This window comes from Lagenorhynchus albirostris, chromosome 9 (assembly GCF_949774975.1).
Source record: "Lagenorhynchus albirostris chromosome 9, mLagAlb1.1, whole genome shotgun sequence".
Lineage (NCBI taxonomy): Eukaryota > Metazoa > Chordata > Mammalia > Artiodactyla > Delphinidae > Lagenorhynchus > Lagenorhynchus albirostris.
The window spans coordinates 75,295,406-75,318,495 of NC_083103.1; the positions used below are offsets into that span (position 1 = coordinate 75,295,406).

General features: G+C 37.3%; 1 protein-coding gene across 1 annotated transcript in view; it reads left to right on the forward strand.

Moving 5' to 3' along the window:
* CNTN5 (contactin 5) overlaps nt 1-23,090 on the forward strand; it is a 440,969-nt gene that overhangs the window by 79,557 nt on the left and 338,322 nt on the right. The window contains exon 3 of the mRNA XM_060157909.1: nt 7,053-7,155. Within this exon, the coding sequence (XP_060013892.1) occupies nt 7,053-7,155 (103 nt within the window). The remainder of the gene's footprint in view (nt 1-7,052; nt 7,156-23,090) is intronic.

A 23,090-nucleotide genomic window follows, 5' to 3' on the forward strand; every position in this document is an offset into this window, starting at 1 on the left:
GAGGGCGTCTGTTTTTTGCTCAGACAGGATGGGGTTAAAAGAGCCGCTGATTGGGGGCTCTGGCGCACTCAGGCTGGCGGGGACGGAGGGGCACAGAGTGCGGGGCGGGCCTGCGGTGGCAAAGGCCGGCGTGACTTTGCACCAGCCTGAGGCGCGCTGTGCGCTCTCCCGGGGAAGTTGTCCCTGGATCCCAGGAACCCGGCAGTGGCGGGCTGCACAGGCTCCGCGGAAGAGGGGTGTGGAGAGTGACCTGTGCTCGCACACAGGCCCCTCGGTGGCGGCAGCAGCAGCCTTAACGTCTCCCGCCCACCTCTGGGGTCCGCGCTTTTAGCCGCGGCTCGCGCCCGTCTCTGGATTCCGCGCTTTCAGCCGCGGCTCGCGCCCGTCTCTGGATTCCGCGCTTTCAGCCGCGGCTCGCGCCCGTCTCTGGGGTCCGCGCTTTCAGCCTCGGCTCGCGCCCGTCTCTGGGGTTCGCGCTTTTAGCCGCGGCTCGCGCCCGTCTCTGGAGTTCCTTTAAGCAGCGTTCTTAAACCCCTCTCCTCACGCCCCAGGAAACAAAGAGGGAAGGAAAAGTCTCCTGCCTCTTCTGCAGGTGCAGGCTTTTCCCCGGACTCCCTCCCGGCTAGCTGTGGTGCACTAACCCCTTCAGGCTATGTTCAAGCCACCAACCCCAGTCCTCTCCCTGCGCTCCGGCCTCAGCTCGCAGCCCCGCCCGCCCCGGCGGGTGAGCAGACAAGCCTCTCGGGCTGGTGAGTGCCGGTCGGCACCGATCCTCTGTGCGGGAATATCCCCGCTTTGGCCTCCGCACCCCTGTGGCTGTGCTCTCCTCCGCAGCTTCGAAGCTCCCCCCTCCGCCTCCCGCAGTCTCCGCCCGCGAAGGGGCTTCCTAGAGTGTGGAAACTTTTCCTCCTTCACCGCTCCCTCCCACTGGTGCAGGTGCCGTCCCTATTCTTTTGTCTCTGTTTTTTCTTTTGCCCTACCCAGGTACGTGGGGAGTTTCTTGCCTTTTGGGAGGTCTGAGGTCTTCTGCCAGCCTTCAGTAGGTGTTCTGTAGGAGTTGTTCCACGTGTAGATGTATTTCTGGTGTATCTGTGGGGAGGAAGGTGATCTCCGCGTCTTACTCTTCCGCCATCTTCCGCCTTCCTCCTGCTACTGTTTTCTTTGTTTCTGTTTCATTTATTTCTGCTGTGATCTTTATGATTTCTTTCCTTCTGCTAAATCTGGGTTTTTTTTTTCTTCTTTCTCTAGTTCCTTTTGATGTAAGGTTAGATTGTTTATTTGAGATTTTTCTTGTTTCTTGAGGTAGGATTTTATTGCTATAAACTTCCCTCTTAGAACTGCTTTTGTTGCATTCCATATGTTTTGGATCTTCATGTTTTCATTGTTATTTGTCTCTAGGTATTTTTTTTTATTTCCTCTTTGATTTCTTCAGTTATCTTTTTGTTATTTAGTAATGTATAGTTTAGCCTCCATGTATTTGTGTTTTTTACTTTTTTTTCCTTGTAATTAATTTCTAACCCCATAGCATTGTTGTTGGAAAAGATGTTAGATATGATTTTAATTTTCTTAAATTTACTGAGGCTTGATTTGTGACCCAAGGTGTGATCTATCCTGGAGAATATTCCATGTGCACTTGAGAAGTCACTGTAATCTGCTGTTTTTGGATGGAATGTCCTACAAATAACAATTAAATCTATCTGGTTTATTGTGTCACTTAATGCTTGTGTTACCTTATTAATATCCTGTCTGGATGATCTGCCCATTCATATAAGTGATGGGCTAAATTCCGCCACTATTATTGTGTTACTGTGTATTTCCTCTTTTATAGCTGTTAGCATTTGCCTTATGTATTGAGGTGCTCCTATGTTGGGTGCATATATGTTTATAATTGTTATATCTTCTTCTTGGCTTGATCCCTTGATCATTATGTAGTGTTCTTCTTTGTCTCTTGTAACATTCTTTATTTTAAAGTCTATTTTATCTGATATGAGTATTGCTACTCCGGCTTTCTTTTGATTTCCATTTACATGGAATATCTTTTTCCATCCCCTTACTTTCAGTCTGTATGTTTCCCTAGGTCTGAAGTGGGTCTCTTGTAGACAACATATACATGGGTCTTGTTTTTGTATCCATTCAGCAAGCCTGTGTCTTTTGGTTGGAGTATTTAATCCATTCATGTTTAAGGTAATTATTGATATGTATGTTCCTATGACCATTTTCTGAATTGTTTTGGGTTTGTTTTTGTAGGTCCTTTTCTTCCCTTGTGTTTCCCACTTAGAGAAGTTCCTTTAGCATTTGTTTTAGAGCTGGCTTGGTGGTGCTGAATTCCCTAGCTTTTGCTTGTCTGTAAAGCTTTTGATTTCTCCATCAAATCTGAATGAGATCCTTGCTGGGTAGAGTAATCGTGGTTGTAGGTTATTCTCTTTCATTACTTTAAATATATTGTGCTACTCCCTTCTGGCTTGTAGAGTTTCTGCTGAGAAATCAGCTGTTAACCTTATGAGATTTCCCTTGTATATTATTTGTTGGTTTTCCCTTGATGCTTTTAATAATTTTTCTTTGCCTTTAATTTTTGTCAATTTGATTACTATGTGTCTCAGCATGTTTCTCTTTGGGTTTATCCTGTCTTGGACTCTCTGAGTTTCCTGGACTTGGGTGGCTATTTCCCCTCACATGTTAGGGAAGTTTTCATCTATAATCTCTTCAAATATTATCTCAGGTCCTTTCTCTTCTCTTCTCCTTCTGGGACCCCTATAATGTGAATGTTGGTGCATTTAATGTTGTCCCAGAGGTCTCTTAGGCTGTCTTCATTTCTTTTCCTTCTTTATTCTGTTCTACAGCATTGAATTCCACCATTCTGTCTTCCAGGTCACTTATCCATTTTTCTGCCTCAATTATTCTGCTAAAGATTCCTTCTAGTGTATTTTTCATTTCAGTTATTGTATTGTTCTTCTCTGTTTGTTTCTTCTTTAATTCTTCTAGGTGTTTGTTCTTTAATTCTTCTAGGTCTTTGTTAAACATTTATTGCAACTTCCCAATCTTTGCCTCCATTCTTTTTCTGAGGTCCTGGATCATATTGACTGTCATTATTCTGAACTATTTTTCTGGATGGTTGCCTCTCTCCACTTCATTTAGTTGTTTTTCTGTGGTTTTATCTTGTTCCTTCATCTGATACACAGTCCTCTTCCTTTTCATGTTGTCTATCTTTCTGTGAATGTGGTTTTTGTTCCACAGGCTGCAGGATTGTAGTTCTTCTGCTTGCTGTCTGCCCTCTCTAAGCTAAACTGAACTTTAGCTGTAACATAATTATCCCATGAAAGACAAAGCAAAACTTAATCCCTGAATGTAATCATGTGTTTAAAGAACAAGACATACCTAAGGAGCTTTCTAATCTGTCCTTATATCACCACTATGAGAGTAAAATTTAAAAGAACTAGTTATTACTTACAGTGTAGTTCAAATTAGGTAATATAATTTGAAGCCTTGTACTTAAACCTTTTAATTTTATTTTTAGTATCCAGTTCAGATATTAGCAAACCTCTTTGGCCCTGGAGTGAGGCTTAACAGTGTCTTTGGATATAAAGGAATCATTTAAGTAGCACCAGAAGCCACTACATGGGCAAAAATTACTTCCCAAAACCCTACCAGGAATGCCTTTCCTTTGAATCATCCTTAAGAATTAAAGCTATAAAAGAATGTCTTCTTTGCAATTCACAAATGTTATCTGGAAGGGAATTTGAGAGAAGACATGGGTCTGACTCCTATTGGCCCCTAATATCAGTAATATCTTGGTATTCTTTTGAGGCAGATCCAGGTTTTGAAGGGCTTAAAATTTTGTACAATTATTGGACTTTGTTTAATATAAAGAATACAAAAGTATTAATATAAAAGTGGATTCTAAAGGGAATTTTTAGTTAGGTTAGAAAAAAATAATCAAAAAAAATTACTGGAGTTTGAAGATTCTGGTTCTTTTCTTCTGAGATGTCTTTAAACAATTTACTAGAAATAATTATATAGAAATATTTTCTAAATTCAGCCTGACTTTCACTGCCTTTCTACAACATTCTACAGAACTCAACAACTGCCAGCACTCACAGGGACCTATGCAAGTAAGGCATTGAGTTTAATAAGCTTAAGCTTAATAAGCATCACAATAAATCATGTATTATTAAATCATCAGGTTAACAGGCAGACAGGAACACGAATACTACAGAATCAATGTTAAGAGTGGATGAGGCGATCAGAAGCTGACTTCAGGGACTGCTTCAGGTGGGCAGTCAAGGTAGCCACTGAACAGGATGCCTAGAAGTCCTTATATGAGGGCTTCCAAGTAAGACAGCATTAAAGATAAACTCATCATCATTGGATACACTCAGCCAGGCAACACTAGCAGGACAAATACTATCATTCAGGAGATATACAGGAAAATATATATATATAAAAAAGAGAAAGGAAGTTGGAAAATATATGGGTGGGGCAGAAGGATATAGGAAAAAAGAAGTAGAAGAGAAAAACAATATTGAGAAAGAGATAGAGAAGTGCTTAAACATCTGTTTTGAGTATTACTGTAGTACTAACCTCTCAATTCACTTGCTGTGTATCAGGAACTTGGTGCTCAGCGAACATTAGGCTTGGAAGGAATCAAGGGAGTTAGCCTGACAGAGCAGGGTATTACATTAATGGTAGTTTTCTTCTATTTCCTCAGTTTTCAGATTAGAAAATGAGACACAGAGGTCACTGACCTGTCAGAGGTGCTGTAGGCTAGTCATGAGCAGAGCCAGTGTACACAAGCCCAATCTCTGATGAAAACATCAGTAATATTTTCTTTATGATTGCTTTGCAAAAAAACTAGGGAAAGAAAACAACAACAACAAAGCAAAGATAATATTCTTGTCCTCAGTGAACTTAAACATTTTCCATCTAAAGTTGTCTACATTCTTTATTCCTTCAAAGACCATCTCAAATCAAAATTTAAAATAAAAATAATAATAATAAATGAACACATAAGGGTTTTCTTTGCCAAAGGTAACCATTTCTCCCTTTGCATGCCCAGTGCATCTTGCCTTCATATCTTATGACATTTACTTCTTCCTCTGTCTGGGTTTCTTCCTCCTCTCTCCCTCCTGATACCATACACACACACCAAGGAATTACACATAGAACTATACACATACGCAGATCTCTATGTGCACATATACCCCTATACAGAGACATCCCCCAAAACACACACACAAGGTCCTCAGAGAAGCATCTGTGCTCAATCACAATTGTGTCCTCTGTGGTACTTTACACATAGGGATCTGCTAAAAATTATTTTCTGGGAGAAATTAGCTCCAGGGCTGCCTGAGGACACAAGCACTGGAATTCACCAGGCATCACTAGTGTATGATTTTTTTAAGTTGAAGTATAGTTGATTTACAATGTTCTGCTAATTTCTGCCATACAGCCAAATGATTCAGTTATAGTGTATTGTTTTTTTGATAGGTGAAAGCCCTCTGCAATCTCATGGCTTTAACTGCCACCTGTGAGTGATGATATTAAGCATATATCACCTGTTCAGAACTCATCTCCAGGTTCATCCTCTCACTGCATTCTAAATATCTTATAGGTATCAAAGACAATACTCCCAAAATAGAAATTATCAAGTTTCCCACCATAGCTGCACACTTTTCTTTCACTTACATCACCCACCCCTCTCCCAAGCTGGAAATCTTACTGTTGTTATTGATGAGGCCCACAACCTTATCTCCAGTACCCCTATTATGTGCAAAGTTCAAGTCTTTCTTGTTTTTTTTTCTCATTCTAATGCCTCTTCTCTTTTTTTGATGTATAATTCAAGTCTAAGTTTTCATTATTTCTAACTTGCATTATTGAAATAATATAATTGATTTACTGGTCTCTGCTCCAATTCCAGTATATACATCTCAGCAAAATGTCAGTTTCCTATTCGAAATTCCAAATGCTCCAAATTACTTACAGATTAAAATTTGAATGTCTTGCTCTGATAATCAAGGTCCTTTTTTTTTTTTGCTGTACGCAGGCCTCTCACTGTTGTGGCCTCTCCCGTTGTGGAGCACAGGCTCCGGATGCGCAGGCTCAGCGGCCATGGCTCAAGAGCCTAGCCGCTCCATGGCATGTGGGATCTTCCCAGACCGGGGCACGAACCCGTGTCCCCTGAATTGGCAAGCGGACTCTCAACCACTGCGCCACCAGGGAAGCCCAAGGTCCTCTATTTTTTGGAGTCCATTTATATTTCCAAATTTTCCTAGTATGATTTCCCTTCACATACCAAGAAGCCAGAAAAACTAATATTCCTATTTCTGGTGGTTTCCTATCTCTTTGTCTTTGTTCCTGCAGTTCCATTTACTTTCTCCTTTCTCTCACTTATACAAATTCTAACTATTCTTATAATTCCCTCAAATGCACATAATACTTTAGGGATACCTCATTCAGGGCAGAGCACTCATCCCTTCCTATCTTACATTACAGTGATTTTGATATATAGCTCTTCTCCAATCCTTGAGTATATGCTGTTTCTTTAAGAATACACTTGTTGAGTGCTTGAGGGCACAATACATGGCTGATTTATCTTTATAACTCCCACAATGCCTAGAAAACTGCATGCATATTATAGATATTCAATAAATATATGTTGACTTAACAAATAAGCATTGATTTATCTGAAAATGACGAAGAAAGTTCTGAGACATTTACTTATTAAAAAAAAAAAATCAACACCATTATTTACCATAGGATTTGTTCATAGTTATTTATTTCCTCTGAAATATAATCAGTAGCTAAACTACCAATGTTGATTAGTAGTTTCAATAATTATTACTTTAAATGGTATTGAATATACATGCAATCCAATCCTTAAGGGAAGATTAAGATTTCATCATAATGATTCAGTCTATGAGTACTTCTTATTTCAGTGCATCGAAAGTTTAGCAGTCTTCAAACAGATATGGACAACACAGTGCTTTCCAATCTACAGGACTGGAGAGAAATTGTGACATTCATTTAATGTTTAAAGACTATTCTTTATATCCCAGGTGTGATGGGAGAATATGAGCCGAAAATTGAGGTCCATTTCCCTTTCACAGTTACAGCTGCTAAGGGAACAACTGTTAAGATGGAATGCTTTGCACTTGGCAAGTAAGTACATATCCTTCTAAAATTAGACACAATTGTTTATTAAGATGTGACATATCTTATTTTTGGATCACTTATTTTGCTAGGTTTTATTTTCCTTGAATGAAACCTTGAAGCTCCTTGGTGGTTATTCATTTTTTAAAAGAAGGGCAAATGGGAATTGATGAAGTAACAAATTATCATCTTTCTGGTTATTTCTATGAACAATAATGTGTATAGTTTTGCTATTTTAACATAAAGGAAAAGTCTTTAAATAAAAGAAGAGCTTTACATCTCTTTGCTTACTTGTCTTAAAATTTCAGTATCATTCTTAAATTTCCTTCAGCAATGATGAAATAAAATGAAATGAAATAAAAAGGGGATAAGGTGCTATCCCTGACAAGATATAATAAGACAAGAGTATAAAAATCTTAAATAATTACACTGATGCAATTGATTACTTCAGTCTCTCCTGAAATAATGATAACATGATAGCACCAGCTGTCAATATGTATAACATGCAATCATTCCCCAAATCAGAAAGATGATTTACATCAAACTCTAATGCCTGCTGTGATTAATGATTCTACTTCTGAGGTTTTAAATCTCACAATATATAATCACTTGTCAATGATGTTTACAGTATAAATATTGTGCATAGGAACAGGAGTGAGATTTTGATTATATTTGATTAGAGTATTATGATTTATTTTAAATAGAGTGTTGTAGTTTTGGGTTTTTTTTAGGGTGATAAGACCTCAGAGTCCTTTCTAGACTCTGTAATTATAATTTGCATAAATGCATCTCTATCAGAGTTACTAATCATTCAACCTCAGTCGTGGTGAGCTAACTCCCACAGCATAACTATAAAGTACTTGGAGATAAAACATGCTCTATAAATGTGTTTGAAGTAGGTATAGTCTATGGGTGAGAAAAATATTAATAAATATGAAAAATTCAGCTAGTAAGAGGAGGTTTAGGGCATGACAATAGTAATCACCATGTTTTCTAATATTAGGACTGATTGAAATAATATATGTGCAATTCTGTTTAAATCTGAGTAGGAGCAAGATCATAATAAACTAAAAACAAAATAAATTGTTGTCTGGTCTATTAAAAGTGTTGAGTGGTCCAACAAAAGATGCCTATAAGTAGAAACATATTTCAATAATTTAAAATTCATCCAGGAGTTATTTGGCAGATATCTGAGGAAGATTTCCAGACTCCTATATATTAGATAAATGCACGAGATTAAATAATATCTTAAAAGAAATGTTTTTCACCATTTGCCCATGTTGTGGTACCAAGTATGCCTGAAAAGTCCCAAGTGAACTGATCAATTCTGAAAAATGCAAAAATAATTATTTGGCTTGATGTCAAAGGTTTTAGTATATCCTACAGTTAAATAATTCTTAAATGCCGGAATTTGCACTAAAGTCGCAAACAAAAGGAGGGCATACTATAAAACAAATAAGAGAACTAGATTCATGGAGAAAAAACAATATGCAAAATTTCCCCAGGCGGGCTTATTTAATAAGTTTGATGTGTTTGCTTTTGTAAGTCTTGAAATATGCTTACTAAATTGATCCTTAAAGTCCCTTTCATTCTAGGTAGGATCCAACTGTCAAATTAAGTTCTTTTAATACTTTATTTTTTTCAACTTCTCCACTCCTTCTTTGCTACTCCCTCTCCCCTCATGAAAATAAATAAATAAATAGGAAGATGAACAAAACACACAGCCTCTCAAGAAGGTCTCTGCTGCCCATTTGATATTCTTTATGTGAAGTGTCACAATTATGAAAAAAAAATCATGTTATGAAGAGATTTATCTGTACCTAAAGGCTAACTTACCACTCTGATGAAAGTAAATAAGATCAAAGAAATAACATCTTTATATGTGTTAATTTCTTTACAGCACTTTATCATGTGGAGTAGATCATCATTTCATCCCAACATGATCACAATTTCAAATAAATACCTGAGCATCTGCTTCATTCCCACAGCTCACCTGAGCTGCTTTCCACTTTAACAAGTACATGGTTCTCTGGCAGACATTTGTCTGTCCATAATCTTCAGTATCTGTCACTAGATATTGATCCACACCTTGCCACTCAAGCTGATTTGTCCCCTCAGTCTGTCCACATGGAATGGTTTAACCGAATGTTCCTCATAGAATATCATAACCAAATTCTGGCACAGAGCATGTCAAGCTCTTTTCTATCTTATGGGCCTTGCACTTGCTGTTTCCTCCATCAGGACCATCTTTCCCATTCTTTCTATGCTGGCTCCCACTTATTCTCTGGCCTCAACTTAAATATCACCCTCTAAGAGTTCATCTGTAATACTTTGTTTAATTCACACCCATTACACTGTATCTCAATACTTGTATTTGTTTCTTCATAGCCCTTAAGACAGTTCTAAAATATTTACATATGTGTTTCTCTACATAAAATTAAAAATATATATATTTTATATATTCACTGTATCAGTCAGGAATTCAGTTGGAAAGACTCCGATGGCTCAAAAGAGTTTAGTAAAGGCATAAATTGAAATTCATATCCTGACTTTTCCCCATGCCTTCTGATCGCCTCTGGTGGTTCTCATGGCTAAAGGCAACCAGAAGCCAGCTTGCAAGCCCAGAGAATGCAGTTGGCAGTACAGAAAAGAAGACAGAGAGTCTGGGGGAAGAGGAGCGTGACAGGCAAGGGAGGCAAACAGAATAACCAGCAAGTCACCATTGTTAAGTTTTAAGCTCCATGAGGGCAGGAGTCATGACTGCATTCTTTACTTGTATGTTCCTATTGCCTACCACAGTGCTTGGCACAGAGCACTCAGGAAATATTTGTTGAAGGAATAAATGAACTCAGAGAATACTGTGTCTACTTAATCCAATCAACACTTTATTAACAGATAATAAATAATAGCCTTTATTTTCACATGTCAAAATATACTTCCATTGCTCACAAAATGTTTGTTTGTTTTTTTTACTCCTTTTGAAAAGTACATTTACCTCTGTATATAATCTGTCCCTAAAGGCATTCAGTTCTTGTAACTTAAAGGATGTAAATTAATGCAGTCATAGTTGCACAGATAATTTAAAAATATATGAATGGATATTTTTTTCTGTATTCTTAAAGGAAAATAACAGAAGGCAAGTGATTTTAGGTTATTAAATTTTACTATGTCTTAATATCACACAAGTTCAGCAACCTGCCAAATTTGAAGTTAAATAAAAAGTCAACAGGAAAGTTGTAAGCTGAAAGTTTTCTTCTAAATAAATCTCTCTAAATTAAATCTGAATTTAGAAAAAATCAAATGGTTTCTCTTTAAGCTACTGCAGAAGAATACAACAGGAGTGTGCTGGTTACACCCTGAGAAATCTCTCAGGAAATAGAATTACACAACACTGAGTACAGAAAGAATGCATAAAGTGACTGTCACATGCTATGTTTAGTATCGGTCAATTCTGCAAAGGTATAGGTTGGCCAAAAAATGTCTTCGGTTTTTAAGTAAAAATAAAAGACACATTTTTCATTTTTACCAAGAACTTTGTTGAACACAATATTCACCCTTTTGTTCCACTACCTTCTGCCATTTTTCAGGCAATTTCATAATATCACCTTCCCAAAACTTTTTACCTTTTTGAGCAAAGAACTCTTCCAGGTGCCTTTTACAGTCTTCCAGGGAATTGAAATTTCCCTGGAAAAGAATTTTTTAAAGACCGAAATAAATGGAAATCCGAAGCTGCAATGTCTGGTGAATACGGTGGATGAATCAGAACTTCCTAGCCAAGCTGTAACAGTTTTTGCCTGGTCATCAAATAAACATATGGTCTCGCGTTATCCTGATGGAAGATTATGGGTTTTCTGTTGACTAATTCCGGACACTTTTCATCAAGGGCTGCTTTCAGTTGGTCTAATTGGGAGCAGTATTTGTTGGAATTAAATTAATTATTTGGTTTTCCAGACAGAGCTCATAACAGAGGATTTCCTTCCAATTCCACCATATACACAACATCACCTTCTTTGGAATGAAGACCAGTTTTTGGTGTGGTTGGTGGTGGTGCATTTCACTTGCACCGCGATCTCTTCCATTCTGCATTATTGTACAGTATCCACTTTTCATCGCCCGTCACAATTTGTTTTAAAAACGAAGCGTTTTCATTACATTTAAGTAGAAAATCACATATGGAGATACCATCAAGAAAGTTTTTTTTGCTTGACTTATATGGAACACAAGCATCAAAGCAATTAAAGTAACCAGGATGGTGCAAATGATTTTCAATGTTTGATTGGTATAATGTTGATTGTTCTCAATTAATGTCTCAATTTGATCACTATCAACTTCAACTTGTCTACCCGACCGTGGAGCATCCTCCAGCGAGAAATCTCCAGCACAAAACTTTGCAAAGCACTTTTGACACGTTCGATCAGTCACATCACCTTCTGCATACATTGCACATTTTTTATTTTTGCTTTTCAGTTGCGTTTTTACCTTTCTTTAAACAATGAAGCATAATATGCCTAAAATGTTGCTTTTTTCTTCGATCTTCAATATTAAAATTCACCAATTTTGATAAGTTTTTTTTTAAATGCATGCTGATATAATAGATGTCAATACAATCTAACAAAATTGTTTCAAATGAAGTTAAAGACAACTAAGTGCTACTAGTGCCATCTTACAGAAAAAACTGAATGAACTCTTTGGCCAACCTAGTATAATTTCCCCAGAAAAATGGGAAATGCTTAACGAGGATCCATCAGGAAACAAAGGTGTGTAAAGGCAAGGGACATACAGCAAAGTGTAAAAAAGGGGAGGTGGATTAATTACTTTGGAAGAAAAGGCTGTTTTAGACATATAAAATATTATTATCAAGAGATCACCCACAAGCTGTTCTCCAGTTTCAACAAAGTGGGAAGAGGGTGAAATTCCAATGTTATGGGATTAAACTAGCAGAATTAGATTGGGTGTAATGTAGAAGTTCTCGAAAAAAGTTGTTAGAGGGAAAACGGGTTATCCACAGAGGCAGTAGAAGCTTTTCTCCCCACACTGCTGTAATAATATAGTAAGATCCATTTGTCTTCTAATAATTTAGATGTAATGTTTTCTGAAAGGAGAGAAATGATCTGGGTCAGGTTGGAAATGAACATTTTAAACATTCTCTTTTGCTGGCCACTCATCCACCCACTGGGGCTGAATATTAAGAGTAGAAGACTAGAGTCAGGCAGACTTAATTAGCTGCCTTTTTGCAACTACATTATTATGCAACGTTTTAAAGTGGTTGGTGGTACGTGCAGGAAACAGAAAGGAAGAGTGTTGCCTTTTTTTACTTAACATTCAGCTCAGTGACTTTAGTTTGGGAAGAAAGTGTGTCTTTGATATTTCCCAGGTTGGCTTTTAAACACTGGACACAAAATTCTTGAAAGGAAATGAGAGGTAAGAGGTCAAAGGACAATGCAAGTAAGGAATCTCTTAGGACCCTAATAAATATTTCATTTCAGTGTCTCTCTCTGAATGTGGTATGCCTAGAGATTATCATACTAACTGAAGTAAGTCAGACAGAGAAAGACAAATACCCTATGATATTACTTATATGTGGAATCTAAAAAAGTGATACAAATGAACTTATTTACAAAACAGAAACAGATCCACAGACTTAGAAAATAAACTTAGAGTTACTAAAGGGGAAAGTTGGGGGGAGGGATAAATTAGGAGTTTGGGATTAACATATACACACTACTATATATAAAATAGATAATCAACAAGGACCTACTGTATAGCACAGGGAACTCTACTCAATATTCTGTAATAACCTATATGAGAAAAGAATCTGATAAAGAATAGATATATGTATATGTATAACTGAATCACTTTGCTGTACACCTGAAACTAACACAACATTGTAAATCAACTAAACTCCAATATAAAATAAAACATTTTTTTAAAAAAGAAATGCAGTAAATAAGAAAAACCAGAAAGTTGGTGATGTTTTCAACTGGTGGTACTCGGTGTTTAAGAATAGTCTATATAAGTTGTTAGCAAGGTCACACAGAGCAAAACAAGAACTTTAAAATATGGAGAGTTAAAAAGTGCAAGAAGTAGCTACCATCTCTTAGGCAGAAGGAAAAAAAGGAAGACTTGGAATCATTAAAATTTAGAAGTTTGGAGGCACTCCTCTGGGACTCAGACCTCTGAGGAGTGAGCACCAGCCAGCTGGCTGGTGCTAAGTTTTCCAAGGTGGCGGTGTGATGCAGCTCGAACTACAAGTGTTGGAAAAACTCAAATTGGTTCCTTTGCTGCTTTGGGAAGAATGCCCCACTGAGATGCCATTCACAGGACTCTCAAGCAGACAGTGAGCAACAATGAGTACGTCCCTTCTCCCTCCTCTATCCTTGCAGCCTCTCTCCAGTGCCCCCCTCTTGGCAGGGCAGAAATGTGGTTTCCAGAATCCTAGCCCTTGTATCACAAAGCAGAGTAAGAAGAGTGAAGCTGAGAGATGGTAATTTAATAACCAGCACAAGTTCCACTTTACATTTTCAAACTCATCTTTTTTTTTTTTCTTTTTTTTTTTTTTTGCGGTACGCGGGCCTCTCACTGTTGTGGCCTCTCCCTCTCCCGTTGCAGAGCACAGGCTCAGGATGCGCAGGCTCAGTGACCATGGCTCACAGGCCTAGCTACTCCATGGCATGTTGGATCTTCCCAGACCAGGGCACGAACCCGTGTCCCCTGCATTGGCAGGCGGACTCTCAACCACTGCGCCACCAGGGAAGCCCCTCAAACTCATCTTTTAATCAACCACAGACACCCCTTCCTGTATCTTATGCCCACATGCTTTCCTGCATCTTATGCCCACATGCTTTCCTGCCTATGTGGGCCTGCAACTCGGATACTTCAGTCTAAAATACCCTGCCCTAACAATCCTTGTTCAGTCTTCAGGGTTTAGGTTTAGGTCAAATGCCACTTCTCTATTAATTCCCACCTGTTTTACTCGAGATTCAATATCTTTTCTTTGGAACCATATAAGCACACATATTTCACTAGTTAGCCTGCCCCACTGGACCAGCTGTGTGTATCTGTCTACTGTGCTAAATTTTTGGATCCCTAGAGTATTCTTATATGCAGCAAGTATTGAATATGTTTACTGAATTGAATTCAGATATGAGAAATATGGTCAATTATTTGTAACAGGATGTATATTATTGCCTTGGTTTGGTCAGACAGAAGTCTCCAGATGCCTTTCACTTGTCTTGGCCCTGAAAATTCAGACCACTTTATATTAGCTACAGTTTTCTGGCAGGTTTCATTTCACCATATGACCTTTTGCAGACCCCAGAAAGATCACTAGATACGTCACATGGCCACCAACAACAAAGAAGTAAAATTTTGTCACTGATGCTTAAATGACCCCTTACACAAGGGCAAACTTCGGGTTGTTCTGTAATAAAAAAGCCATATGCTATAAAACAACATCAGTTTATCTACTATGACAATCTTACAGGCAGATTTTTTTCCTTTACTTTACCTGTTCCTTATCTTGCTTTTGCAGCCATTAACACAAAATCAGATCAGCTGTGCTCAAAAGGCCTTGAACAAGTTACTGTAATAATTATGTGAATGACCTTTCCAGACTCATCTGAAACCTGGTGGTGAGGTGGGAGGGAAGAACACATTCAATTTCCTGCCCTTTTTAGTTCCTGCTTATCTCTCTTTCAGATAACATTAACAAATCATCTTTTGTTACACTCCATCAAACGCCTATTAGGGAACCAGGACATTAAGTAATTTTTTTCTCTTTTTATATGTTTATTGCAAATAAAAAAGCACCAGTTATCAATTCATAAAGTCATTTTTGATGTAGTTTATGTTTCATTTTCCTTGGTCCTTAGCCAAGCTGTCTCATATGGCTGCTCTTATGGCCCATTGTAACTGTGAGAATGACAAATATTCCCCTGAGACTTCCCACAGTCTGCAATTGGCAAAGGTTCCTCAAAGAACCGGCTCTTTAGTTACAGACTGATGATTTATTAATACTGTTTATTTGGAACTGCCAGTCACTAAGGGCTGTAGGAATTAAAAATAAATTGGAGTTGTGGGGTATTTTTCTATCAAACCAAAATCAAATTACTTAATCATTAGATTGACGGAAGATCTGGGGAGAGGAGTTAGTCACTGGGTCTAGGAATCAATAAATGTTTAGATATCATAGGAAAGTGGTACGTTATGGATTCAAGAAAATTACCCTTGTAAGCTACTCGTTGCTTCAGTATTGTTGAAACCAAGGATGCATCCTCATTTCAGATGGTACCCAAAGGAAATGGGTGCTGAAAGAACCTTAAAGATCACGTAGACTGTTATCAATTTGTAGGTGGGAAAATGAGACTGCAGGGAAAGGTTAGACCAAGACATGTAGGCATGCTGGCCAGACTAATTATCTGCTGCTTCATCATTTGATGCTCTTTATATTTTCAACATTCTTCCATAGTGCCAAGTATGGAAGGGAGTGTTTTATTTACTTATTTACTTTTGCACTCAGAAGTGTTATCTATTTCTAGGGACACCAGACCAATTTATTATTCACATTTGGAGTCACAGGTAACAGGCATCATATTTCTAACTTTTCCAGAGCTGTCTTAGGACCACTTAATCTGTCTTACCAAAAAACCGCATACCTGTACCAGGCCTCACAGCTAACATGCTATAGAGGAAGAACTAGGTATTCTGATTCTAAAACTAATGCTCCTCTCAACTTACCATACCACTTTTCAGTTGCTGAGAGTAATTTCCATTTTTATCATAGCAACTCTTTTTCTAGATGCATTCAGGTATCTCAGTGATTAGGAATATTAGTATAGAGTATAAGTCATGAAGAGCATAAAGCAAGAGATCATTCCAAAATGACTGAGCTTTTTACTTGGATTATTTTAGACTCATCGAACAGCTTTATTTTGGATGAATTTCCCTGGAGTTTCATAGGATAACCTCTTCCACTGGAAGTTGATTGAGGGATTAGAAATTGGTTGGCCATTAACATTCATAAAGAGGATATAAGGAATCAGTATCTCCCTCAGGAAGATAAAATAGAGAAAAAGAATTGTAGAGGCTTCCCTGGTGGTGCAGTGGTTAAGAATCTGCCTGCCAATGCAGGGGACACCAGTTCGATCCCTGATCTGGGAAGATCCCACATGCCGGGGAGCAGCTATGTGCGTGTGCCACAACTACTGGGCCTGCACTCTAGAGTCCATGAGCCACAACTACTGAGTCTGCATGCTGCAACTACTGAAGCCCATGCGCCTAGAGCCCATGCTCCACAACAAGAGAAGCCACCGCAATGAGAAGCCCATGTGCTGCAACTAGAGAAAGACTGTGTGCAGCAACGAAGACCCAACACAGCCAAAAATAAATAAATTAAAAAAAAAAAATAAATAAAAAAAGAATTGTACTTGAGAGATTTTTAGGTTTGAGGGAGGTCAATGATGATGTCCAGGGTTTGAGGTAAGTTACTTGGCTATTAAAGTTAGGGAGAGGAAAGTGTAAAGGAAGGTGTATTGTATTAGTAAGTCATACTTGATCATGACACATTCAAATTTTCAGAGTTGCTGAAATGAAAAATATAAAATTTTAAAATGTATAAAATACTAATCACATGCATTTTACCAATGTTTAGTACCTAAATTACCAATTTAGTATCAAATCATTCTAAAAATTATATATGAAAACATCCTAACATTCTAAATTCCTTTATCTAGTGGACAAGTTTTGATACTCCCCTAGCTCAAACAATATCGATATGACAAAAATAAACATATGACAAGTAGGCTTTATTCATAGTACAATGAATCAATAAGAAACATACCACTTTTAAGAGTCTCATTCCACAAACGAGACCCTGGTGGGTCCAGGCTGGATTCCTAGAACTCCAACTCAAATACATCTCCCACACCCTACCCCCTCATTTACCTATAAGAGGAGTTTTTACTGCCACTGGAGGTGAGACAGCCACTCAGAGTATAAAGTCATATCTTTCACTCTTCCTTCCGTTTCATCTTCACCTGTTTAATCACCATAAATGTCTCTTAAATTCATTCCCACTTAGTTGGTGCAAAGTGAACCTTCATGGATTGAATTAAATCATTCATTAATACAACAGGTATTTATATATTATCAAGAGAAATCAAGAATAAACTAATATATCAGAAAATTCTAAGCCTGAGACCACATATGCATAGGTATTCAGACTGTAAAATTAAAAGTGGCTCTATTAGTCTGCACCTCATAAGATGGCTTCACCATGGTAGGGCCTCATACAGTAGTGTCTCTTCCTGTATGTATAAATATCAGAAACATATTTTTTACAAGTGATATATGGGTTCTAGCATGATAGAGTTGTCCTACCAAAGTCACTCTGATAAATCAGAAAAATCTGTGATAATTTGCTAGTAACCAGAACTGGTTGTCTATAGAAATAAATAATGCCCTCAGTAGAAAACATGAGTAATTAGAAAGTAGGTGGCTTCTGAGCACAGAGCTAGAACAAAGAGAGTGGACTTCCCTATGGGCTGTAACTATCAAGTCATTGCAAGTTGTTGTATTGCCCTTCTCTTCTCAAAATATTTCTGTATATATACCGCCTGTCAAGATTAAAAACATCTCTTCTCTGGGTGGTGTTAAAGAAAAACTAATTTTATTTATTTATTACTATAATGATCATCATTATTGTTATTTTCTACTTTTCCAATATGATTTATCAATTTACAAAAATAATTAATACTAAGTTTTTACAATACAAAGGTTTTTAGTATTATGTAACCTCATGACTATGTATAACAATTCTCAAAAACACAGTTTTCCTTTTATTCATTACATATTTAAGTTGGTGGTTTGCTTTGAGTTTGTAGGGAGACATTTTTGCCTTCGTAATCACATGCTTAGAAATCATATTCCAGGGTCTGGACAGAAATATTTCAATGAATGCCTAATCTCACCAATTCTAATATATGTCTTCTTCTTCTCAATTCAGAATTTATCCTGAGATTCAGATGATGCATCATATCTGTATGTCTTTAAACTTTTTGCCAGATATTTGATAGAGTAGAAAACGTTCTCTTATATTTCTGATGTCAGTGAAACCCAGGACACATAAGACCACATATAAAGTTCATTTGTTCACTCTCATATTCTTACCAAATGAGTAACCAGGGACATAATTCCATCTCTGTCTTTGGAATATCTGTTTCAGTGCATCATAAAACTTGGAAACAGGTGCCACTGAGATGAGGTGGGGAGGGTGAATCACGGGGAAAAGGCTGTTACTTGAACTGTATTTTTCAAAGCCATCTCCTATGCCTTTATTGTACAGGTAACATTAGCTAAGCTTTTATTTATCCTTGCAATAATATTTACTGGAAAAAAAATTACTGTGAAGTTAAAACATTACAACTTCATATTCTTTACTTCTATGCTGCGAATATAATAGTATTCTTAAAAATATGCAATTAAATGAAATATATCTACATGCATAATGTATAATCAAAGTGGTTCTGAATTGTCTTATAGCTCATGCTTTGTTGCCTTAGATAATTTTTGATTCTCCATTATATCTAAGCATTTTCTATTTCAGATGACAGTAGAGGGCCTCATTCTCTTTTGGTTTGGTACTTTTTGCATTCATTGTCCCTGGCTGTGTACTTGATCTTCAATGGTAGAGTCACATGCACATGGTAGCATTTGCTGCAATTAAGCAATTTACGTTGGCTGTACAAGTGAAATATGTAAGTGTGGGTATGTATGTATCTGTATGTGAATAAATGGTTAAATCCACAGAAAGAATATCTCAAGATAGAAAATGTTAAGAAAACTAAACATCTGTCATCATGATTTTTCTTTATTCATTTTTTTTGTAATGTAATATAGCAGCACCTACCTTCTGTTCCTGTCACTGTTTTTGTTAGTAGCTATGTGGTACAGAATAGTTTTCATGTCAAATCTTTAAAATAATATTTTGTAGACTGAAGAATAATTTTAACTGATAGCCAATAGACACAAAAATGATACTCAAAGGGGACCTGTGTCAGCTGCTGTTTCATAGTAGAAAAGCAAATGAAAAGTACTTTTGACCACTTCTATTCCCTACTTTTCTTTTGGGGATCTGGTTACAACTTTTAGAATGTCTTATTTATGGCCATTTTTTTCAAAGGAAGGTACATTATGAAATCAGGTCACTTGCTTTACACATCCCTGCAGAGAAATGTAGCTTTCTCAACATTTCTGAAAGAACACACGACAGGGTTTCCTACACAGAAACAAAGGGGAAGAACATCTTCCTGTCTCCACCTTCATATAATCCCATTACATTTAGCCACATTGCATTGAAAGAAAGCATAGATATATACGCTCCAAAGTACACATTTAAAAATAATTTTACGTCTATGAAATCCAGATATATATTACAATTGATGGTGTGTTGTGTTTAATTGGCAATGTTTTCTTAGTTATTCTTAAAATAATGAGGTGTCTTACAATCAGAGGTATCTTGGATGTGATGAATTAGAGCAGCAGTCCCCAACCTTTTTGGCACCAGGGACCAGTTTCGTTGAAGACAATTTTTTCATGGATGGGGCAGGGGATGGTTTCAGGATGATTCAAACACATTACATTTATTGTGCACTTTATTTCTATCATTATTACATTGTAATATATAATGAAATAATTATACAATTCACCATAATGCTGAGAGGAGATGGAGCTCAGGCAGTAATGTGAGTGATGGGAGGTGGCTGTAAATACAGATGAAGCTTTGTTCGCTCACTAGCAGCTCACCTCCTACTGTGTGGCCGGGTTCCTAACAGGCCACAGACTGGTACTTGTCCATGGCCTGGGGGTTGGGGACCCCCAAATTAGGGTAACTAAGGCTAAAGTGGTATATGTTAAGTCTTAACTTAGTGATCAAGTCAATCAGAACCTGAATGATAGCATATTCTCCCTTCACTTATATGAAATTTAATTTTAAAAATCTGAGTTAATAAACAGAATATCTCCCCTGTAACATTGCAAAGCTATTAGAAAAATGGTTGTTGACTGCATATTTTTATCTTATTAAGTCAACAAGAGTTATGCTAGCATCAACAATATCAGTTACTTCCAATCATGTCATCTATGAGATTCCACATACAAACAGATTTTTAAAGAGGGGATTGAATAAAAAGGAAGCTAGTCCATGAGAAACCCTCTTCCCATTGCTTCATCATTTCTTAACTCTCTGGTTGTTACTGAGTCTGTGTCACAATAACAGAAAATAGAAGAAACATAAAGAATGATATCTAAAGACATTATACATAAGATGATTACCCCATGAAGTTCTTGTTTTGTTTTCATTTGCGGATTAAAAGAGTAAAATGGAAAGGATAAATATTCATATATTTTCTTTCTTTTTTTTTTACATCTTTATTAGAGTATAATTGCTTTACAATGGTGTGTTATTTTCTGCTTTATAACAAAAGGAATCAATTATACATATACATATGTTCCCATATCTCTTCCCTCTTGCATCTCCCTCCCTCCCACCCTCCCTATCCCCCCCATCCAGGTGGTCACAAAACACCGAGCTGATCTCCTTGTGCTATGCAGTTGCTTCCCACTAGCTATCTACCTTACATTTGGTAGTGTATATATATATCCATGCCTCTCTCTCGCTTTGTCACAGCTTACCCTTCCCCCTCCCCGTATCCTCAAGTCCATTCTCTAGTAGGTCTGTGTCTTTATTCCTGTCTTACCCCTAGGTTCTTCATGACATTTTTTTTCTTAAATTCCATATATATGTGTTAGCATATGGTATTTGTCTTTCTCTTTCTGACTTACTTCACTCTGTATGACAGACTCTAGGTCTATCCCCCTCATTACAAATAAATCAATTTCATTTCTTTTATGGCTGAGTAATATTCCATTGTATATATGTGCCACATCTTCTTTATCCATTCATCCGATGATGGACACTTAGGTTGTTTCCATCTCTGGGCTACCGTAAATAGAGCTGCAATGAACATTTTGGTACATGACTCTTTTTGAATTGTGGTTTTCTCAAGGTATATGCCCAGTAGTGGGATTGCTGGGTCATATGGTAGCTGTATTTGTAGTTTTTTAAGGAACATCCATACTGTTCTCCATAGTGGCTATAACAATTCACATTCCCACCAGCAGTGCAAGAGTGTTCCCTTTTCTCCACACCCTCTCCAGCATTTATTGTTTCTAGATTTTTTGATGATGGCCATTCTGACTGGTGTGAGATGATATCTCATTGTAGTTTTGATTTGCATTTCTCTAATGTTTAATGATGTTGAGCATTCTTTCATGTGTTTGGTGGCAGTCTGTATATCTTCTTTGGAGAAATGTCTATTTAGGTCTTCTGCCCATTTTTGGATTGGATTCTTTGTTTTTTTGTTATTGAACTGCATGAGCTGCTTATGAATTTTGGAGATTAATCCTTTGTCAGTTGCTTCGCTTGCAAATATTTTCTCCCATTCTGAGGGTTGTCTTTTCATCTTGTTTATGGTTTCCTTTGCTGTGCAAAAGCTTTGAAGTTTCATTAGGTCCCATTTCTTTATTTTTGTTTTTATTTCTGTTTCTCTAGGAGGTGGGTCAAAAAGGATCTTGCTGTGATTTATGTCATAGAGTGTTCTGCCTAGGTTTTCCTCTAAGAGTTTTATAGTATCTGGCCTAACATTTAGGTCTTTAATCCATTTTGAGCTTATTTTTGTGTATGGTGTTAGGGAGTGATCTAATCTCATACTTTTACATGTACCTGTTGAGTTCTCCCAGCACCACTTATTGAAGAGGCTGTCCTTTATCCACTGTACATTCCTGCCTCCTTTATCAAAGATAAGGTGACCATATGTGCGTGGGTTTATCTCTGGGCTTTCTATCCTGTTCCATTGATCTATATTTCTGTTTTTGTTTCAGTACCATACTGTCTTGATTACTGTAGCTTTGTAGTATAGTCTGAAGTCAGGGAGCCTGATTCCTCCAGCTCCGTTTTTTCTTCTCAAGATTGCTTTGGCTATTCGGAGCCTTTTGTGTTTCCATACAAATTGTGAAATTTTTTGTTCTAGTTCTGTGAAAAATGCCAGTGTAAGTTTGATAGGGATTGCATTGAATCTGTAGATTGCTTTGGGTAGTAGAGTCATTTTCACAATATTGATTCTTCCAGTCCAAGAACATGGTATATCTCTCCACCTATTTGTAGCATCTTTAATTTCTTTCATCAGTGTCTTATAATTTTCTGCATACAGGTCTTTTGTCTCCTTAGGTAGGTTTATTCCTAGATATTTTATTCTTTTTGTTGCAATGGTAAATGGGAGTGTTTTCTTGATTTCACTTTCAGATTTTTCATCATTAGTGTATAGGAATGCCAGAGATTTCTGTGCATTAATTTTGTATCCTGCTACTTTACCAAGTTCATTGATTAGCTCTAGTAGTTTTCTGGTAGCATCTTTAGGGTTCTCTATGTATACTATCATGTCATCTGCAAACAGTGACTTTACTTCTTCTTTTCCGATTTGCATTCCTTTTATTTCCTTTTCTTCTCTGATTGCTGTGGCTAAAACTTCCAAAACTATTTGGATTAGAGTGGTGAGAGTGGGCAACCTTGTCTTGTTCCTGATCTAAGTGGAAATGCTTTCAGTTTTTCACCATTGAGGATGATGTTTGCTGTGGGCTTGTCATATATGGCCTTTATTATGTTGAGGAAAGTTCCCTCTATGCCTACTTTCTGCAGGGTTTTTATCATAAATGGGTGTTGAATTTTGTCAAAAGCTTTCTCTGTATCTATTGAGATGATCATATGGTTTTTCTCCTTCAGTTTGTTAATATGGTGTATCACACTGATTGATTTGTGTATATTGAAGAATCCTTGCATTCCTGGAATAAACCCCATTTGGTCATGGTGTGTGATCCTTTTAATGTGCTGT